The sequence below is a fragment of the Manacus candei genome, unplaced genomic scaffold, assembly GCF_025592945.1.
Source record: "Manacus candei isolate 608988 ecotype Guabito, Panama unplaced genomic scaffold, ASM2559294v1 h1tg000028l, whole genome shotgun sequence".
Classification (NCBI taxonomy): Eukaryota; Metazoa; Chordata; class Aves; order Passeriformes; family Pipridae; genus Manacus; species Manacus candei.
In genome coordinates this window covers 20191061-20213508 of record NW_026138076.1, presented here as the reverse complement: position 1 = coordinate 20213508, position 22448 = coordinate 20191061, and the positions used below count along the sequence as shown (strand labels likewise).

The window sequence follows — 22448 nt, the reverse complement described above, 5'->3', positions numbered from 1 at the left end:
CAGGCAAGAGTACTGTACTATACCAAATGTTTCCATATATTCTTCTTAATGCTGTTGCAATGATTCCTTTCATGAAGAGTTAATCTACAGTGATTTATCTCTGAAGTAATTTGTTTTAGTGTCTAATTGCATGTATTTGCATGTTCCGTGTCTAGCCACAGTCTTCATTGTCGTATCTTTCCTTAATCTATAATTTAAGATTTGTTTTTAAGAAAGAAGGATTGCCTTTATTAGGCATTCCCATTCTAGTTAGTTTATTCAGTTTTGGTTTACCCCAATGTTTTTAAAATTAAATGTAAATAAATAAATAAAGAGAGAACAGAAACAAAGAAATACTGTTCTCTTTAAATAACACTGCTCTAATTACCTGCAGTAACAGAAATATAGATCTGCCATAGTGATAGTTGGAGTAGTCTTCTAGTAGTTTCTCACAGCATTTGTCATAAAGAAGGAAGCAAACTTAGACAAAATATTTTTTTACTTGCTGGGTGTCTACTTTGTTGTGGGAAAATTCTCATAGTTTACTAACATTTGCTCAATGATTAGTAACAGGTTTACACAGTTTGTTCTGACCTTTGATATATGTTGGAGCCAGTTTTACTCTTAGGCTAATCTGCATTTGATATAATTTTCCTTCTTAAATATCAGCTAAGGACAGGTCTCTGAGCTAACTGATTGATTGGTAAGGCATTTTTTAGTCTGTTTTTTTGGTTGGGGTTTTGTGGAGGGTGTATGAATTTAGATATGAAATTAAGTACTTTGCAATTTTCACTTCCCCCTCATCTCTAGCAATGGATCGATGCTGATCCCTGGACTGGGTGCCAAGCTCTGGGCTTGTGTTTCCAGCTGTGATAGCTGATCTGTTTAGCTGGTCACTCTCTGGTTACTGGGCCTCTGCTCTGGCCTTTTGTGGTGGGTGTTTTTTCCGTTTCAGGGCAGGAGAGAACTGGCCAGCTGCGCGTCTGACTCATACCCATGCATGGACAGCTGCTTGAATTTACTACCTGGTGTGTGCTCACTGAAAGCAAATGAAGTACACCGAGCACAGCATTTCCCTTCCTTAGTGCTGTGTTCCTCAGATGACTTACTAAAGGTTTCCACTTGCTGGCAGTCAGAGGAGAGGACTGTGCCTGTCTGCTACTGGTGGCAATGAAGTGCCAGCTGTCCTGGGTGTTCTCTTTGTTTTTCTTTCTTTGCTGTGGTCAGCAGTTGGTCCTCTGAAGAGATTTTTCTGAAGAGGAAGAAATGATCTGGCTAACCTGTGTAGGTCAGCATTTTCTTTTTAGGAGGTTATTCCCTAGACACTGCTGCTTCTGCTGAGGCATTTGCAACCACTGGGATCCCTTTTGTAGGAGGCAACAGGACTAAGGAAACTCAAAGAAAAAGCATTTCCCCATCAAGTGTTGTGATTAACTGAGCAGGGGGGCTTGCTGTCTGCTGTTGCCAGGAGTTCATTTTAGCGGAACACGGCTTTGGCCCTGCCTTCCTTAGAGAGAGAAGGGGAGGAGGTGGAAGCACTCTCCCCTCCTGCCCTCCACTCTGGAAGTACAGCAGCGTGTCATGTGTGGGTGGGACTGGGCTGACTCTGCCCAGGCTAGTTGCCATATCTTTGGCAGCAGAACTCAAGTATTCCCTCCCCTCAATTTTTACCCAAGGTGAAGGGCATCAGAGAAGATATGTATCTGCCAAATAGTTCCACACCTGTAGCTTCCTGAAGTATTTTTGGCATAATCTCAGAATTTGTCTTTACTTCTGTTCTGAAGGACATTAATAAATAGAAATTCCCAAAGATGATTAAATACTTTGGGGAAGAGGAGGGACAGCTATGGAAAGATGAATCTCAGAAACAGTTTCCTTCAAGCACAGTTGCAGATAAGTCTTCTCGGAGGTCAAAGCCAGTAGCTCAAATCAAAGTTATGTTTTATTATTTAATGTTCTAAGCAAGTAAACAAAACAGCATGAAAAAACCATGGGAACAAAAGGCATCTTTTAGATATAATTTTATTTATTGAATACTTGGGATGGTTGCAATTGCCTTAAATAAGTTAAAGGTATATAGCTTCCATGTGTCTCCTGGGAACAGCAGAAGAGAGGGGAAGCAAGCGAGATTGACTGATATTGATATATGATTTTAGGTATCCACATCCTCACTCTCTAGCATATCCCCCAAGATGAGCAAGAAATGCAGCAAAAGGTAGCACATTGCCTATTGGATGCACCATTTATTTTCCTCCCACTGATCTGCTTAAAAAGAGTAGAAGCCTTTGTGGTTAATAAGTCTGGTCAAATTCAGTTTAATCCTACCAAAGAGCAATATAGTAATATTTTTATAGTTAATGCTATATTGGCATTTCTAATTGAGGAAGATCTTTCTGGTAAAGACCAGGTTATTTGTTCGTAGACAGGCAGACCTCACCTCACCCTCTCTTCCTTCAAGCATCAGAATTTTTAAGCGTCACCCTATGCATCAGGTTTGTTCAGTGAAGTATGTCAAATGCTTTCCCAGGCTCTGCTAGCAAGTGAAATAGTGCTACAAGAGTTGTCTCTCCCAGCTTAAAAGTCTTGTAGCCTTAGGGCTTGTCCCTGCTGGAGGGGGAAGAGGGAAGAAATGACAATAAAGGGGGATTCAATTCTTCTCTGTTTAGATTTGACTTTGTAGTCTGACATGTTATCAAGATGATTTGCTATCTGCCTTTATTGATTCAGTAGGAATTTTGCTGGTGATTCTTGGCTGTTTCAGCTGCTGTAAAAAGCCTTAACCCTTGCTGTGTGCTGTAGACAGGAATAATGCTGGACGGTGTGTTGAAATTTTTTGTCAGGTACATCAGAATATTTCTGTTTTGCCAGTACCATATACTCTTGGCTTATAGATTTTAACCAGTATATTTCAACGTTGAAGCCCAGCACTTCTGTTGACATACAGAAAGTCATAAGTTTGGTTAAACAAAAGCAAAAATATATGGGGATATAAAAAAGTCAGTGTGGAAACTTCCAAAGATGGCTCATCTCACTGCAGCCTTTTCAGCATCCTGTAGGAGGGCCAGGGGAGACATAAACAGGGTTTAGGTGAACCTGTTTGCCACCTTATTTTGTGTTGCAAAGAAGTAGAGCAGGCTTAGCAGGCCCTGTCAAAACATCTGTACAGTAGCTGGAAGAAAACTTTTTCTTAAAACTCGGTGATTTTTACCTTTTTTGGATCTATTTTTATCGTCCTGGTAGGTGGCAGCCTTTTAAGAGCAGTCATTTATATTGGATTTTACATGTTGTACCTGCTTCCTAGCAGACCTGTGATAAAACTAATGTTTCGGGAAGAAGGATATTAATTTGATTGCTCCCTGGACTATTTTTTTTGTAATCAGAAGTCTCCACAGAGGTAGAGCTGAAGTAAAACTAGAGTGATAAAGTTTCTGGGCTACTTTGGATCCAAGATAAACACACCATGCTAGAGAAATAAAAAATGGACCTGGGTCTGAGGATAGATGCTGTGGGGTAACAAGGTGTGTCCTCTCAAAAAAAAAAAGTCTGAAGAGATAACTTCAGAGAATTCTAGCTAGGAATAACAAGAACTTAGTTGTTTACCCTGCATAATGATCCACTTGTCTAGAGAAGTTTAAAATAAAATTGAATTTAAAAAATCCATCTATACTGGGTCTAACTAGTGATTGTTCTTGTTGACAACCTTATCTCTAGCTCTGGCCAATAACATATACTAGTGAGAAAACATACAAGAATGGATAAGCTTCATTCCTGGCAATCAGTGGGCTGGAACACTTGAGCCAAAAATTGCAACAGGATTGTCATGCTTCATAGACCTCTTTCTCTGCACAGACTTGTCTTTTAAATGCATATATACACCTGAAATTAATGACATCCTGAGTCAGTGACTGCAGAATGTGGTGTTTGTTTTAACCTCTCCTCCCAAATAACTGGCATGTACTTCTGTTACTCTGCTGCTCCACAGTATGGGAATATCAATAGATATCACCATGAAGCTACTATATAAATGTTTCATGTTCCTTCCTTATTATTCTTACCATTTTATTTCCCCTGAGCTAAAATCCTTGAAGAGCTATCCACATTTGACTCCAAGATTTTTTTTAAATTATTTTTTTTCCAGTGGTGATACAGAGTTCAGGGTTTGTCGCTGAGCATACGCACTGAGTGGCCTAACACTTCATATACAGTCATTGCACTTGCAATGAGCTCTCCTGCCAGCTCATTTCCTTGGTAGTGTCCTTGAATTGTTCTGCAGCTGTTTATAGTCATTTTAATTGCAACTACCAAGAACTTTTTATTGTTCAGTAATGACCTGGAAGAGGAGGTGAACTGCTTGGCTGCCAGCACAGACATTTATGCTGCTACAGTCACAAACTCACTTAAAATTGAATAAAATAAGTCTGTTGAATGAATGGACTTTGGCAGTTATTAATCTAAGAGATCTGCCATATTTGATTAAGAACTGTGCCTGTAAAGCAAGCAAAGATCCTCATCAAATGCTTTAGAAATTCAGTTACTATATTAATACCCTGACCCATCTTCACATAATCTTTGATTTCTTCAAAAGATGATAATATTTTTCCATGGCATGGCTTTTTTCCGCCAAAGTTGTGTCTATGGTTTACTAATTTTGTTATTTATTACTAACTTCTATTCAACATGGAAGTCAGATTGAGTGGTCTGCAATTCTTTAGCTCCCCAGGGCCCTTTGGTAAAAATTGGTTTTGTGTTTTCCTCCTCTGTTTGTTTGATAACAGGGCTGGAATCAGCAATAGTTATACACCACAATTGTTTGTCTATTTATGTTGAACATTGTTTGGGAAATACTGGGTTTATTAAATGAAAAAAAAGTCAATAGGCTACTAATGGCAGAAAATAGAGAATTCCAGTAGAAGCTATCAGGCAGATTATCTCTGATGTCCGAATTACGAAGTCCCTAAGCTTTAGGTAGCTGAAGATAGGAATAGGGAATATAGTGGAAAGTATCACTGTGCACTTGCCCTCGTTTTGATCTCTTCTCTGGTTGTGTGCTGTTGGTCACTGCTGAGAGTTCAATGGAAATCCTTAATTTAGCTCTCCTGCTTCTGAAGTGGTGTCTTTTCATTTTGATCATGTATCAGCCTGACAGACTTTGTGGCAAGCATCCTACTTCTGGTGTTTGAAAGAAATATTTGAATAGCAGCTCTTACACTTCAGTAAGCTATTTCTCAAACTTGGGTTTTGGGTTTTTGTTTGGGTTTTTTTGTGGGTTTTGTTTTTTTTTAATCTCTTCTTATTTACATGCACTTGGCCTGAATTAGTACTCGTTTCTGTTTCCCTAGTGTGGACACCACCTTGTACATTTAAAGAATGTATGTCTTACTGCTAACAGCATCTGGGGTTTTATTTGATTAAAAATAAAATTTCCCTTCTTCATAGTTCCCTTTTTTAAAAGGAAGTGTCTCCTGCCTGTGTCTTCTGTCCTGTCAGATGCTCCGATTCTTCCGTACTCATCACAGGTGCTGTCTGAGTCTTTCTTGGGCAGCCAGTACTTCTGTGTGGTTCTATTCATGGCTTTCCCTTGTCCTTCTGCTAGACAATCCCTGGCACATTTAAGCTCCAATAAACTGGTTCTCATTTATTTTAGCAGAAGGCAGTCCTTCATGGATAAAGTTAATCAGTTCCAAAAATTTCACCCATTGCTAATGAATTCCAGGTCATAGTTTCCTGGATCCTGCTTCTTGAAGGTGGGCAAGAATTCGTCTTTGTCAGTCCTCAGGAACCACTATTAAGCACCAGGACCTTGTAAATATTGGTGAGTGTGACCTCACAATGACATCACAAGCTTCCTCAGTGCCCTCTGGTGTGATCCATCCAAATCCCATGGGCTCATGCTGTGTTTATCCCATTTGCTGTAATATGTCCACTTAAGTGGTCCCTGACTCACCTCTGTGGTGGATATTTCTTCTCTTCTGCAGACTTTGCCCCTTGACTCAGGGACCTGGGAGGTGTGAGAGCAAACCTTGCAAGTAAAGACTGAAGGAAATTATATGTTGAGTGTCTTAGTCTTTTCTGTGTCCTTTGACAACAAATTGCATCTCTTTTATCAGTTTAGTCTTCCTCTAGCCTACAAGCTCTTCTCACCCTTCCTGTCTTATGGATTTCAACTCCATAAAGCTTTGCCTTTAATTCTCTCTGCATGGCTTCAGGCAATATTTCTGAACTCCTCCTAGGTAGCCAGTCCATGCATCTACCTTCCCTGTTCTTCCTTCTGGAGTTCTTGGTGGAGCCAGGTGGGTTGTCTTCCATGGATCTTTGACTGACTGCATGTGGCAATGGACGATTCCTGTGTTTTGGGGAGGTTGTCCTGGAGGATGCCATTCCCGAACCCTTTTTGACGAAGTTGTAGCACCTGAAATCATTAACTTCTTATGACAGATATTAGGAAACACATAAATAATGTGTGAAAGAGCCAAAAGGGAAATAAAACTGCCTGATGGACAAAACCATTGATGACTACATGTGTAGAGCTCTGAGAAGAGGCTGTTTGGTGTACGGCTCAGTGGAGCTGCACCTGGTATACAAGACCAAAGCAGTGTGAGTTGTTAAAAAAAATCTGTATTCAGTATTTCTAAAAAATACATATCTATGATGCATTACTTGCAGTAGTCTCTTTTTATACTTTTAACTCAAAACCACTAAGAATCAATGCAGGTTTTGCTTTTTGAAGTTACTTTCACAGTAGAACACTCCAAATCGTCATCTACCATTTCTATTCCTGTACTTTTCTGCATTTGGGTTGTGCTTAGTGCCCTTCAGACTGAGACTGAAGTCAAGTAGCATTCTCTTAAAGTGTATTTTAAGTGATGCACTGTGAAACCCCCTATCTTTCCTATTAACCAACTTGCAGTACTGTAGAGCCCTTAAGCCAGAGATGTTGGTAGTGCTGGTCAGATTTCATGCCAGGGTAATTAACGGTGATGGCTGTAAGAAAGGATCAGAGCTCAACATGCTTTGCTCAGCCTTGATGTGCTGTTGTTATCCACCCCATGGAAGAGTTGCTTACAAATGATTCTTACTGACCCAGAAGATTTTAGTCTTATTACTCTATTTAAACTAGATTTTTTTTTTGACAACTTCTTTCAAAAAATGTCTCAGGAATTTTATCCTGACTAGTTTAACTGGGAGAGGAAACATCGTTAATGTTTAGGGCATGAGACAAATTAATCTCTTGCTGGATTTTTTTTTCAATATGACAATAGATAGCTGCTGTCTGCTCGCCAGTGTGAGCCAGAATTTCAGCTGTATCACCCACACACATCTGTCAGTATGATCATAGCAGAATAAATATTTTTAAGTGTTTTTTTCCTTCTGTGGATTATCCAGTTTGAGTTTTCCTTTTTAAGGACATCGTTGCTGTTACAGGGCATACCCCCTGGGCCATACAAATTTGTACTGGAATAATTGCATCTGTTGCCATGGGTCACCTTTTGACTTCAAACAGAACTGGCAATAAGCTTTTATTGAAAAACCTGAAAAAACCTCCTTGCTTGAGTACAATGCTGCTTGTATTTTTGGACAATTGTTTTTGCATCTCATTTTATAGAACAAAAGTGAATGAGGATTGGCTCGTTTTTAAAAATTGTACATGCAGGTTTGAAGGGTGCTTGTTTTATTTTTCAATTATTTTTAGTAAAAAAAGAAGAGGGAATTCTTGCCAAAAATAAAGACTTCTAACTTTACTAAGAATACACACATGCAGAGCTGTGTGATAGTAAGGCAGAGCTGTTAGAAAAAATATTTTTCCTATCATAGTTTGGTGGTGACAGCTTGGACCCTTTGTATGGTCCAAGTGCTATTAAAAATGTTGAATTGTGTAGAAAATATTTGGTGCTGGACTGGAGTCAAAAAATACCGAAATCTTTAGTTGTAACTAATTACTCAGGGTATGAAATAAGGCAGATAAGTCTTGGCTGCTCATTTGAAATGGACAGTCTTATTAGTCTGGGCAAATAACATGAATTTAATATGTTCTCTTACACTGAGTAGTTACTTGTCCAGTCAATCTTCTTGTAGCTAAGAAGATTGAATAGAAAGGCTCTGGAGTAAAGCCTGCTTTCTTCAGGAATGTGATTAGTTCCTTTAATTATAGCACTGACCAAATTACGTATTTGATACTGTTGTAAGAAAATGGATTTCAGTAATTATTGTTGATATCTATGTCATTGGAAGTGGAGCATTAGGGACTTGATTTCATTTCACATGGTACCTTGGGAAAATCTTTTATTCAAGTGCCACATAGTACACTGGAACTGTTCTGTAATGAAGAAAACTAATTTTATAGTGTGCACATAAATCTTTGTGCACCTCAATGAGAGCTGGGATTGAGAATGAGGTGAATTATAGTGGTCACACTAAATCAGGAAGGCTTTCCGCTGCAGATTATCAGCTGCCTTACTGCTGGTAAGAGTCCTGGAGGGGAAAAGAATGCATTTAAATTCTAATTAGCCACAGATTGTGAGAGCATCTCCTTGTGGTCAGGAAAGATTTGAATTCTGAGCATTAAAGCAAAACCCAGCATTTTCTGTTAACATTTCAGGTCCCAGTAGTGAAAACTACAGAGAAAATGGATCCTTCATCTCTTTAGTGTTGGCTGCTAGCATTTCAAACGTTAAGTTTTGAGGGAGAAATAATTCACCCAAAGAGTACAGGGAAGTTGACAGAGGCACCAGGTGTGTTATCTGTAGCTGGATTTACTTACTTCTTTATGTGTGCATTTGAAAAGAGATGACCAAGTTCTGAACATGACCTCTTACTCAACAAAAATGTACAGCGCCGCACCTGGAGTATATTTAAATTCTGTCTTAAACCTTGACTTCAGTGGAGGGGCAGTCTGAGCGATTTCCTGCAGCTGTTTGTGTAACCCTTCAGGTGCTGACTTGCAGCATAGAAATTCTGAGGCAGATGGAGGAAACATTCTGTCAAATGAGTTGTAATCTGAATGTGAGACTAAAATTAAATAGACTTCTTACACTCTGTCTTGTTCCTGTTAACCAGGACATACTGTGCTAGAGCATTCAAATAAGTGTGCCTGATACAAGCTATAATGCAGTCCAGCTAAGCATGGGCAAGAATTTCAAGGTTTAATACCTGATGAGCAAAGCATGGTGGAAATACAGTATTTCTGTGGGACTGAGCTCACTGCCTCAAGCTTCTTTCTAGTCGCTTGATTATTACATTAGGTAAAGCTTGTCAATGTTTGATAAACCCGAAGTTATGCACAGCCTGGACTGTTTGAAGCAAATATATCAAGCCATAACTTCCTCAACTGGTGCTCACTCAATGGAGAAATAAGAAGAATTGCCATATGGTGGCTGCTTAATTCTGAAGATGCAGTGCTCGACACCTCAAGGGGGAGAGGGTAGTGCATCCCATCCAAACTGCTTTTGTGCTGCCGGCCCACAGCACTGCCCTGCCCTGGTCCTGAGGAAGCCGCTTGCCCCCTCTACTCCCTGTGACGTGCACGGTGTGTCACCAGACTGCAGAAGGCCTAGAGACCTGGGAGGACTTTACCACTTTAAACCAAAACAGGAAAGAGGAGGGCTTTGGCTTCATCTCCCTGTATGGGAGCTTCCCCTTCCCTGGGAAAGGCAATTTATTTTAGCCACCTAGCTGCCCTAGCTTTCCTGCCCTGTGATGTTTATTGATTCAACTTTTTCAATATTGGATAAGTGATAATACGGGCAAGAATCTTGTGATTAAAAAAAAATGTAAAGGCTATTCCTTTAATTCTCCTGTTATCCCTAGTGTTGGGTCCTTGTGCAAACCTTGCCCTGAATTTGGATTTTGATGCTTTCAGAAGTATGGTAGATGTATCTTGTGCTCCCAAGGGCATTAATGATACAATGTAGTTGCATAGCATTGCAGACTACTTCAGGAATGGAAATGGGTAAAGCTTGTAGCTACTGTAAAAATAGAAAATGCTGTTTCAGCGTAGGTTTAAGCTGTTTGGTAGTGTATAATAAAGGTTTTGCTGCTGTCTGCTAAAGGGAAAAAGAAAACAACTTAGCTGATCAATTTGTCTTTCTTAGGTTGGCTGTTCACTTCTCTTCCAGAACCCCTGTTTTGTAAGTCAGCTGCTGTAATCTTATGTTGATGTTGATGGTGCATAAAAAATAAGGCTTCATAGGTAACAAATCTAGTATTAGCATTAGATTTACTTAGTTGTATATTAAAAAAGAAATGCCCAGTTTTGCAATCTGTTTATTCTGTCTACTCTAGACTTAGTAGCCAGTCTCAGCTATTACCTTGATGATGTCAGCCATACACATGAGCAAACAGTTGATGGTGTTTTATGAAAAAAAAATTCTCATTCATCTTCCTAGGGGTTAGATTCAGTTTACTGCAGTAGTCATAATAAATTGATGATTTAAAATAAGGAGCAGCCCTAAATTTAATATTGAAAGTCTGTAAACACCATGCTATCATCTGAAGGACTGTCTCCTTGTAAGAAAAGAACAGGACTTACTAGAAAAGGAAGGTGCAAATGAAAATAGAGCTCCTAACTTATTTCTGGGCTTTGCTAGTGCTGGACCCTCTCAAATAATGAGAAAAATGCATGCACTATAAAGCAATTATAGTAGATGATAATACAACTGTGAGCTTCATACCACTTTAAACATGAAATAAAATTTAAAATACAATTTATGAACAATTTTATATTAATGGAGAAGAGAGATTCTGTTTTTTGTTTAACCGTCAGTTTCAGTTTCAGGATAAATACTAAACTGAGACCTTCAGCTTTGTACTGGTTCAGGTCCTTCATCTTGCAACAGCTGATTAGCTTCTTAGGAGCTGGCTGTTGGAGGGCTTACAGGAATGCGATGGCAGCTGCCTTCTCTCTTAGGGGAATCAGTGCTGCTACATTTTGGTCTGAGCACACAAGTACAGTGCTTAAAATCCAGAGGGTACTGATGTGTCCTTGGTAAATGCAGGTGCAAGATAGTTGACCTAGGGAAACTAATATCAAGATAAGAGTGTCACAATATGCAGCCATAAGACCTCTTACTTTTTCTGGAGCTTAGGTGCTGGTATGCTGGGTGAGTTAGGGATTCAGGATGACATGAGAAGCACTTCTGTTGGCTCAAGGTCTTAAATTGCCCTCTTAAGTATCTTTCTGTCGAGGTGCAATCCTTTTTCAGTTCTCGCATTTTTGTTTGGTGGCTGGATTACTCTTCCAGGAGAAGGAGACTCCAGTCTTGGCTCTTTTTAGCCTGAGGAAATTCAAGTCTGTGTCTGCATCTTCAGCAGTTACTAACAGGGAGTCTGTACGGTCATCCCATCCTTGGACCATGTACCCATGATCACGACTGTGGGGCCCCAGGACATCTGTAAGAGCAAGCCAATGAACAGAGTCCAAAGCTGTAAGAGCAGAAATTTCCTCAAGCCAAGGAGCACTTTAGCCCAGATGCCCAGGTTGTTGTCCAGAGGGGTCCCCCATAAAAGAGCTCCTCTCTGATATGGCTGGTGCACAGCTTTATGATTGAGGGATAAGGGATCCTGACATGGCACAGGCTTCAACAGTGCTATTCCTCTAGGGGTGGAGAGGGAGTAGAACTAATTCACATCCCAAGTATGCAGGCTAATAGTCAGAAGAAACATTACTCACCCTGTTCCTCAATTAGATCACTACTGTGCCTTTTGACTTGCTCCACTGATGAGTCACTTCTGGTTTTGCTCAATAATGCTGGTGCTGATTTGGGAATGGAAAGTTTTTATTCACGGACTGATCTGAAGGTGTTGTTTCCTTTCAGTCATGAGTCCCTCAAGGAAAGGGGAAACAAACAGAGCTGCTCTTCCCTGCAGCACTGCCCAGATAAGGTGTTGCCAGCCCTTCACAGATCTGTGCAAGCTTGTTACTCTTGCCGATACAGTAACTCTTTACAGGATTCAGGAAAAGTGATGTGACTGTCTAGAGGCAAAACTTGCTTGAGGATGCTACCCTGTTATTCCTGCAAATCTGCTGCAGTGTGCCGTCCTCTCAGCTATACCAATAAGAATTCAAAATATTTTTTTAAGTGACTTTGTTAACTAACTTGGTGCACGGTGTATTGCCACAGCTGGCCTGCAGGCTACACATGAATGGGCATTGTGCTAGTATGTGGGTAGGACTGCACCCAGCAGATGAAGCTAGAGGCTGAAACATATTTAAATCCTCTTTGTCACAAACCCTTTTGTACTTTGAATCTGCTCATGCCAGTTTTCAATAGCTTGCAGCTTTTGCCTGAACATTGACCCTCTCTTTTAAAACTGAAGAAAGTTCTTGGAAATTCAGGCATATTATTTTCCTTTTTTGGTGCCTAAAATCTGGAGGGAAAACAGTACTCTAAAATTTAGCTTCAAACACAAGGAAAATGCATTTATGGTTTCTTGGTATGTGGTTTGCCCACCACTGGATGTCAGTGCTGCTCCACTGAGGAAAGGCTGTTCCCTGCTTCCTTCCCTGAAGATGTGAAGGAAATAAGAGCTGAGGCTCCTGACTTTTGTTGCTCAGATCCCTGAGCAACCATCACATTTATTGGGAAGAAACTACCACAGAGATTAAAAAATGTATTAATTGCACATATCTGAAACAACTACTATATTTCAAACCTCTAGTTCTCAGTGTAAGATGAGAGAGAAGATTGTGCATAAGAGTTACTGCAGTCTATCAGAGTTTATGGGCTTGATGATTCCATCTATGGACTGTCTAATGAGTGAAATAAAATCTCTGGAAAAAACTAAAAGCATGCTCTTACTAGAGATATAAATTTAGTACTTCACTGCTTGCAAATAGCACATTTAGCAACACATGATTTTTCAACTTTAAAAAGTAAAGCGTGTTGACAGATTTGAAGAGATTAAGTCAGATGTATAGCAAAAAGCCTTTCTAGACCTTTGGTTTTATGTTTTAAAAATTTATTAAATACAGATCAAAAATTGCTTAAGTGTTATAAATTGCTCACAGATGTATTGTTAAATTCAGGGGGTTGTACTTGGTTCGGCTTTTTAAAATTACATAAAGCTACATACTGTCATTCATTCTTATGCTCTTCACCATTTTGTTGCTAAATATGACTAACCTATACTGCAGGAAGTGGAAGAAATAAGCAACCAAAAGATTTGAGTTCTTTTTCAGTGTTTGCTTTGGTTTTGCCCTTGAAGGCAGTCTGAAACTGTGGTCTTTTTATTTGGAGAGCAAAACAGTTTCCTGGCTAAACTGCTGAAGGTGCAGGTCAGGGGCACAGTGCAAGATGCATCAGATACTGCCTTCTCCTTTGAGGCAAAAAGTGCTATTCTACTGCCTCTTAAACAGAGCTCTTGAACAACATTCAGCTGGTATGCTTTTTTTTGAATGTATGACACCTCACTTTCCTCTATTTTAACATAACGGTATCACCAAAATTAATATATATGCGTAAAGCAACACAGTTCTGTTATAAATCTGTTATTAAACATATTAAATATTCCTTTTACACACCCCACTTAACACACCTAGGTAGGATATCAATTTTATCTCTGCAGATGGCTAAGTAAGTTGTTGACAGCTTAAATGCTTGTGCTACAAATGGTAGCACTGCATTCTGTAATCAGCTGAAATCTTTGAGAAGGATCTGTGTAAGGAAGGCATCTGTGGCCTGACCCTTTTAAACAGCCAGTCTAGCACTTGTATGTTGGTAATTTGTAACTATGATTAGCTGCATTTACTTCAGGCATAAAAGCAATTGAGCTGGAGGACTTCAGTCAGTAAGTCGTACTTTTAGTGATCGTGCTGTTTCTGACGTTGCTTACAGCTCACCTAAGAAAAGAAATGCCTTATTAGATACCATTTTGTTGTAGTCTGTTTTGATTCTGTAATTTTTTTTTCCCACAGGACCAAAATTAATAGCATGTTTCTACCAAATGTCTTTCATTTTCTGTGAGGTGAGAAATAAATATTTATGCTGTTCCCTGACAATAAGTGAAATGTGTCCTTCTTCACCAAAGACACACTCTTTAAATACCTGTAGATCTGTTAAGTGAGTTCTTTCCATGTTTAACTGAATGTAGTTTCAGAAACTCTGGTGATTTCTGATGATTAAGGCCATTCTTTTCAAACACAGGAATGTTTCTGTGCACTTAAGCTTCTTATTGTATATAGAGAACTATAACTATGGAAGTTTGTACATCTGTAAGTTTAAAAGTTTTTATTTGTCACTAATAATTTCTTAATACATGATAGATGTCTTTGAAAAGTCAGACTTTCTCTGTTAAAGACTTTACTTGCTGAAAGATGAAAAAAGGAAGGATTTCGCTCATTGAAATCAAAAATGCTAAGTCTGTATGTTTGGTGATAGGAATTGAATTATTATAGTTGGAAAAGGGGCTAGTGATCAGCTGGGGAAACTTCCAGTTAAGGAAATACTTGGACTGATTGTAATTAGGGAGACTGTGAGCAGTCTCACTTTGAGATGCTGTTGGAGAAATGAACATTATAGTTGCAAATTAAATCCATTGTTTATAAATGTGATTAATAGGTATTGGAAAATGTGGATTGAAATACTCATATTGCTTGTTTTCTAACAGGAAAAAACACCCGAGTCCAGGTCCACAGAGAAATAGAAATGCAAAATGTTTTAAGTGAATACAGAGTTTCATGGCACACCAAGCTAGAACCCATTGATACAGATACTTCAATTGAAAAAGTTTAATAGAGATGAACATAGGCAATAGTTACGTTTCCTATGTCACTCTTTCTGACATTGGGTAGTCTTGCACACTCTGTTGATGCAATTGTGATCTGTCATGTTGGCTACTAGAAAGATGTATATTATAGCCAGATGCATGCTAAATTGAACCTGTTACTTGAATTCCCATTTAATGCATTTGTAGAGTTAGAAACTGTTAACTTTGATCAAAATGTGTGTTCTTTGTTATTGTGATAGCGTTTTTGTCAAATTTTATGTAGACATTACACTTTCAAATGATTTATGAATTCTTGTCTTTTTCTAAAATTTGGCAGCACTTCAGTGTTCAGTTTCTCACTTTATTCCTTTGAGTTTTCTGCAGTATTTTTGTTTGGTTTCTTCTCTCTTGTCTTGTATTTTTTTTATCCATGTGTTTTCATATCTTTCAAGGAAGGAGCCCATTGAAATTAGGCCAGATTTGAAACTTGTGTTTGGCAGTCTTTTTTTTTTTTTTAATTTTTGTTTGTATTTTGTTTAAAAGAGAAATGTATGATTGCAAAAATTTAGCCAAAACTGTTAACTTCCTGCATATGGTGAAACACATGACTTAGCATTTTGAGTAAGGGAATGGAGGGCTGAATGGATTTGGTAAGGTTGGGGTTTTTTAGCTACTTAACCTAAAAGTTTAACCATGTATAATGGACAGTAAAAATCACATTTTCTCTGACATGGGATTACATGTTTCCCATGAGTAACTATGCTTTTCTGATGGTTTTTGCAAAAGGAAATAGTTTCATGTAGGGCAGATGACATGAGCTTTTCATGTGCTGCTGCTGTACTTCTAGCAAGTTTACTTACTATGTTTAAATTTATTTTATTGTGAAAGAGCAGAGTTTTGCCTTGCCACAACAATGTAACTTTGCTAATTATGCAGATTCTGCATGTGGACTGTATAAAGCAAACAGAAATATTTTATAGAGTCCTTCTACTGGGTAAATAGGATTCAAAGAGCCTTAGGAAGAAACAGCACTTCCTTATTGCGTACGTGATGCAGTTGGTGAGCCAAATATGCAGCCCATCCTGAAGTGTGATGTTTTGAAGAGGACACTCATCACAGCTGCAGTCTGGGTCTTTTCTTCCACTGTTCTCTACTGGCTGCACAAGCAGCAAAGTGGTGGTGGTGGTGGTGACAGGGGTCTCTCGGTGGGGTCTGTGCAATACCAGCCACCTACACAGGAGGAAGCATATAAATGTTGAGGCAAAAGTCATCATTTACCAGCTGCATCACACCTCTTTCAGGAGGAAAAAAGGCTCTAGGTGGGAAGGAAGTTGCTCTTTGGGCCTCATACCTCTGTCATGCACTTAAGCTGTATTACCTTTTAAATCCTCTTCCTCTTAAATTTGAAGGATAGCCATGAGTGAAGATGTCATTTGCACAAAGGTGTGGTTAAGCAGTTCTGTAATCACATTGTGAAAACTAATAAAATCAAATCTTTTTACAGATGCAAATACTGGCATTATGACGATAACCTGCTCACCTCCAGCGTTGTCATTGTCTTCCATAATGAAGGATGGTCCACGCTCATGAGGACAGTCCACAGTGTCATTAAGAGAACACCAAGGAAATACTTGGCAGAAATTGTGCTGATTGATGATTTTAGCAACAAAGGTATATTTAGAATATTAACACACTACTTTTAGAAAAGGAAACTTTTATTTTCTTAAAATAGTTTTCTTTTGATTTATTACCTGCCGTGTTTACTCTGGAAGGAAAGTAGGTTGCTTCTTCACAGTCCTTTGAGTTTTCAGTGAAGGGAAAGCTCTTCCAATGAACTGCTCTTGTAAAGGTGGCAATCCTTTGTATTCATTGTTTGAAATACAGGATTTGTAGCAAGTTCTCTACCACAGTTGTTGAGTAGTATATAGAAGAAAGCTGGGATACCTAGTACCCCTCATAGCTCTTGTGAAAGCAAGTAGCTTGAACAGTATCAAAGGCATTTGAGCTAAGCCTGTTAGGAATAATTCCTTTCTTTATTCCATATAGGAATATAGATGTCTCTTTTTTGTTTGGTTTTTAACTGTAATTAAAAGGTATCTAAGGATATCAAATTATCTGATTCATTTTCAACATCCTTTTAGATTCTGACATCCTTTTTAAATTAAACATTATATTAAGCTGTTTATTGTTTCTTATTTAGGGAAGGAGCTTATAAGAACTTAAGTATGTTTTAATTTCTGCCTTTCTTTGAGTCCTACATATCAACAAAAGTCCAGAAATTTTCTTCATCCTTTGTGATTTACATTCCAGTCTTGGTTTTATAGTCAGGATGCAGGTACTTATATGTGATTCATATAAATATAAATGTAAACTGATTTTTTTTCCTTTAATGGTGATAACTTCAGTGTTAATGCAGCTCAAGGCTGAATACAGAGAAGAACTGAAAATGGTATCCTAGAGATATAAGTTGACTGATATAGAGGAAATCTGACTGATTTTAAACTTTAAACAAATTTCAAAAGAGTGCATCAGAGCTGCACATTCTGTAGGATTTTATTGCAGCATAATTCTTGAATAGAAGTCAAAGAGAAAAAGAGTAGACCCATAAATAAAATCATAATTTTGAATGTGTGGAGTAACAGTCTCTTCTAGACAATGATGATGACTTTAGGAGCACAGGCAAGTTTGGTCAGCAGCACAGGATACCCTCCTCTTTGTTTTTATAATAGCTGAATTGTGCAGCAGCATAGAAAACAGATGACTGTTCTGAAACTCTCGTTTTTATTAAGTGATCTGGGCTTCTCCCAGTTCCAGCCTTGTGGGAGTTGTTTTCTGTGGGTATATCCACTATAAATTTTAAAACTGAACTCATCACGTAGCTGAGTTTACCTTTTTTTGAGTATAAGTCACTATTAAAAATAGTTATTTTGTGTCAATTCTCACATTGTACCTGTAGATAGGTAGATATCATTTTCTGTTTGTTTTAACAGGAGAGGAAACATTCCCTGTATTGTAAACTTGACTGTGTTTAGCTTAGTCTAATAAAGATTCTGAATGCTAAATTATAGTCTCCTGTATCCTTTAACAGCTGTTAAGAATTTGGCTTAGATATACGCACATGCTATAAAATAAAAATATATTCTCTCGTAAGGGATATAATTTTAATAATTCATCCAGCAGACATATACTGTGTTTTGCTTTTCAGCTGGTATCACAGCTTTCCTTCAGAGCTATTCAAGGACTGAGTTAGCTGTATAAAGTAACTATGACACTGACTGTCTCTAGAAAACTTAGCAGATTTTTTACTAATGATAGGGCTCAGTATTTGGATTTCACGTGAGTTGTAGCTGACTCTGCAGTGTATATGTAGTTCATGTAATGAGTTTGTCTGGCATAACAACTCATACTAGTTTTCCAATAGATGATGTTTGTTAAATAAAAGCAGTATTTTTCAAGAATTTACTTTGAAATATAGAACTTTCTAGCTTTCTCTCATAAATGAATGGTTAGCAGGTATAGCTAGCCTGGACCTAACATCCAGTAGACTTTTGCCTCTATATTTGCCAAACTTCAGTTTCCCAAGTAACTTTTTTGAATCAGAAAATTTAATACAGAAAGCTCAAGGTGCAGTTTTCCCAGGTATGAGTGACTAGAAGACAATCACAGGCTGGAATTGCTCTGAACACCTTGCTGCAACTGCACTATTTAACTATAATAATTCTTCAAACTGCTTTAGGCTATTACTTGGTAAATATAATTAACTTAATTTCAATAATTCAAATTGTGTTCTAGATGAAAAATGACCAAGAGAGTAGAATCTCACTCCACTTCTTTCTCCCCAGAGAGAAAGATGAACTAGTATGGGCTGCAAAGCATGCCAAGCTGCCTGAAGACATCTCCAGTTGTTAGGAGAGCTGCAAAACACAAACTCTCTTAATCACAGCAGAGCTGCTGGCAGCTTTTTGCTTTTCCAGCCGGAAGAAAAGCCATGCTGATAGCACAGATACAAGATTTTCTCTTTCCCCACCTACTTTCAGGCTGCACACTTCATATCTGCCTTTCCACTCAGCAAAGACCATCTTATGCTCTTGGAGCCCAGTGTTGGACTGGGTAGATGTTTGCTCACACTCAGTGTGACTGTCCTTATTTCTTAGCTGCTGCCTTCTCCAGCGATATAAAATTAAAATGGAATATAGTGGATGCAAACACTTCTAAAGACTGGCTCATAAAAACCCTGCCTGTCCTTCCTTTTGAGAAATCCTCTTTTATCAGAAGGGAGTTGCAGCTGCGTAGAAGCTTATATATGTTATGCCTTACAGGGAGGAACAGTTGCAATGCTTGGAAAATGTTCTTTGCATTGTAATTCTTTGTATAAAGTCAGTTGGGAGCAGTCTTTTTTGCTGAATGACACTCTTTCCTTAATCTCTTCTGCAAACAGCGGGATTTGACTGTGGAGAACTGTGCAGAGATATGTGCTGAATTCTACTCTGGCGTTTTTTTCCTTTGTCAGAGCACAAAGGGAACAGTAACAAGAAGATGATGCCTAGCTAAGTAAATGATGCTACCTCCATTTTCAATGGAGACCTCTGTATTAGAGTCTGAGAAGTGTTGCAGCAGTGTCAGTGAGGCCACACTGTTGCACATGGGGTTTTTTCCCAGTTTTTCTTGTGTTTCTTCATAGAAACAGTTTGTTTTTCTGTGAGTATTAGCTGTGTGAAGGAAACAGCTGTTATGGAAGGGCAAAGAGAAATCATAAAACTGTATTTTCTAAGGCTCCCTACAATTACGGTTGTGTATTAGGTCTTCAACCACTTGTTACCTATTTGGGTACCAGCTTACTTTCTTTCTGGAGCATAGAGGTCAATATCTCAGCTGGTGCAGCTTTTGTAGTCTGTGCACCTGTAAAGAGTGACTGCGAGGTCAGTACCAGTGTTCCTAGTAGCATTTAAAGGCTTTGTCTACCTTTTGTGTTTACTTATTTTTTTTCTTTATTACTATCTGTATTTTCCACTGATGTAACATCCTGTGAGATAACCCGAAGGGAAGTAATGAGAATAGACAGGTAACAGTACTTTTATTAACCTGTTTAATGGTGCTTGCCTTGGGAAAGCTGAAGCACTGATCAGGGTTTGTGTTAGAGCTGAGAGCCCCACATTAGTAGTATTACAGCTCAGGGTAGTCAAAGGCAGCTGCTTTAGGGAGGACTTCTGATACCATTTTTCTAGTTCTCAAACTAATGTCCATGAGTCACAGGGAAAAAAACTGCTTTCCTCCTCCTCCCTCCTTCTAATCTGTAACGCCTAAGATCTTTGGAGAAATGATGTGTTTTTAAAAGACACTGATTCATGCTTTAATCATGCGGTCAAACATGAGAGAGGAACTCAAACAGGAGAAGGCCAGATTGGTGGTTATAATATTTTGAAAGATAAAATATACATTTTTGAACAAAAAACAGATTTCTGTAAGGCTGTTGACAGATGTCATAAATACATATTCTAGGTGAACAAAATGTAATGCTGGCCAAACAGTATTTTTATCTGTAAAAGTATTGGGATTTTATACACTGCTGTCATGCAGGCTTTGTAGTATGGGAAGGAGGAAAAATTCAGGTTTCCTATGGGAAATAGCACTTGCTGCTAACCCTGGCATGGTTTCAGATAATGGACTGCACAGTCCTGAGACTTCTACTGTAGAAAAGCTTTACACAATCAATATGACAGGTTTTTACAGCTCCCTGTGAGCCTTACATAGTTGAACATTTGATAACTAAAACATTTGGCTTTATAGGCAGGAGAGCTGGAAATAACTTAAGGTTTTAAATCTTTAAAACATTCCTGACAGTCCTTCTGTAACACATACTTGGAATTTGCAGCATAAATAATGGTGTGGTATAAAGATTCTCTTCGTACCACTTCAGTATGATCTCAAAACTCTGTTGATTTTATCCTATAAAAATTTATATCACAGCTATCATATCATATATTCTCTATTTATTACATGGTATGTTATTCTATTCAGCATATGTGATAAAATTGTTCTTTCTATAATTTGACATTTGTGTATCCTTGAGGTTTTCCTAATGCACCAGGATTTACAAAAGAAATTGTAAATGTGTGTGAGAAGAGAATACATAAAACTCAGTTGAGAAAACTTATTCTTTTATAAAGATGGAGAGGAAGGATAATAAGTGTATCAAAAGATAGTGATTTCAGAAGATTGTTCTTTGATAAAATTGCTGAATTTTCAATTTTGGAAGCTTCACTTCAAAAAAACACCATTTCCACTACAATTACATGTAGCTTTTGTTTAAACTAGAATAAAATATAAATATAAAATATAAACTAGAATAAAATATAAAATACACTGAAACTAAGTTGCAGAAGTCTCCGGACTTCATCGTTTTCATTCATTTTGCAAGAAATGTTGCTACTGAAGTAACCTGACGGCCCGTTGCAGTTGAAAGGGACATCCTTCTTCTTCCACCTCCACATGTCCCCTCTCCTGGTTAGATCAGCACAGGCATCTATCAGCCCCTTGAAGCTGATGCAAACCAGTGCATGGATGCCTCGGCTGTAGCTAAAGTGGCTTATTTTGGTTCCTGACTGAGAGAAACTGAAGCTGTAGGCAATTCTTTTGAGCCTTTCAGAACAAAAATAGATTTTAAATGAACACCAGTAGCTAAATCAGCGTAGCCTCAAACAGGAGGTGCTTGATTATCAGCCCTGCTGCCTTCATGAGTTTTCTCAACAGAATCATCTGGGCAAAATATTATGCAACATTAGGATCCTTTTTTCACATTGTGTGACAGGAATTTCCAGAGTAGTTTGGCAAAGACCAATGTGCAAATACAAATCCGAAGCCATTTAAGCATAGCTCATCTTGATTGTTACGTGGTTACTTGTCCCTTTACTGACAAAGGTCCCATTTCCACTTCTGGCCCTCCAATTATTCTTATTAATTTCATTAGAAGACTAGTGGAAGACCTCCCCAGGAGGGAACAGGTCTGTATGAGGAAGGGCAATAATCTGAGCATGGTGGGTTCCTGCCTCAGGTTTCTAGATTTAATAGACTGACAGAAAATTTTATGAGGCAGAAAGTGAAGGAAAAGTTTAACTGAGAAATGGTGCCTTCAACTGTACATGTGACATTATCTGAACAGGAAAGTCTGTATGCTAAAATGTAGAAACTTCTCTGCCCTCTTGGAATATAGATGAAAACCTGTAAGCTACTATGTCATATATTGAAGTGATTGGGAATTGTCGACCCAGCTCCCTGTGGTGTGGCCAGCTACTTCAGATGCTTTTTCTTGTGATGTGCTAGAGATAAACCTCTGTGCCATGAGGTCAAAAATCTTGATCTCCTCAGTTTTAGTGTTTGTGAGTGGTTGCAATAAAGGTTCTTGTAAAGGTCTGTAGATATTTTGGGGTTGTATTAAGAGTAAAAAACTGTTTATTATTAAAACTCACCAAAATAATTTTTTTCTTTGTTATTTGATAGCACACTTACAAGAGAGGCTGGATGACTATATTAAGCAGTGGAATGGCCTTGTAAAGGTATTTCGAAATGAGAGGAGAGAAGGTTTGATCCAAGCTAGAAGTATTGGAGCCCAGAAGGCTAAACTTGGACAGGTAGGAGCCAGTTCACACACAAGTCTGTCTTTTTTATCTTTTTTGGGGGGAGAGGTTTTGGTGGTTCCAATAGATATGTGGAAATGTAGTATTATATTATTATATTATTGATACTGTTTTAATAATAGATCAGTTTTACTC

General features: G+C 38.4%; 1 protein-coding gene across 5 annotated transcripts in view; it reads left to right on the top strand.

The window, feature by feature from the left end:
• The window catches only part of GALNT7 (polypeptide N-acetylgalactosaminyltransferase 7), an 83333-nt gene that overhangs the window by 35204 nt on the left and 25681 nt on the right, over positions 1–22448 (top strand). For all 5 annotated transcript variants that reach the window (XM_051790178.1, XM_051790179.1, XM_051790180.1 and 2 more), the window contains exons 3-4: positions 16184–16350; positions 22177–22307. In XM_051790178.1, coding sequence (XP_051646138.1) covers positions 16184–16350; positions 22177–22307 — 298 coding nt within the window. The remainder of the gene's footprint in view (positions 1–16183; positions 16351–22176; positions 22308–22448) is intronic.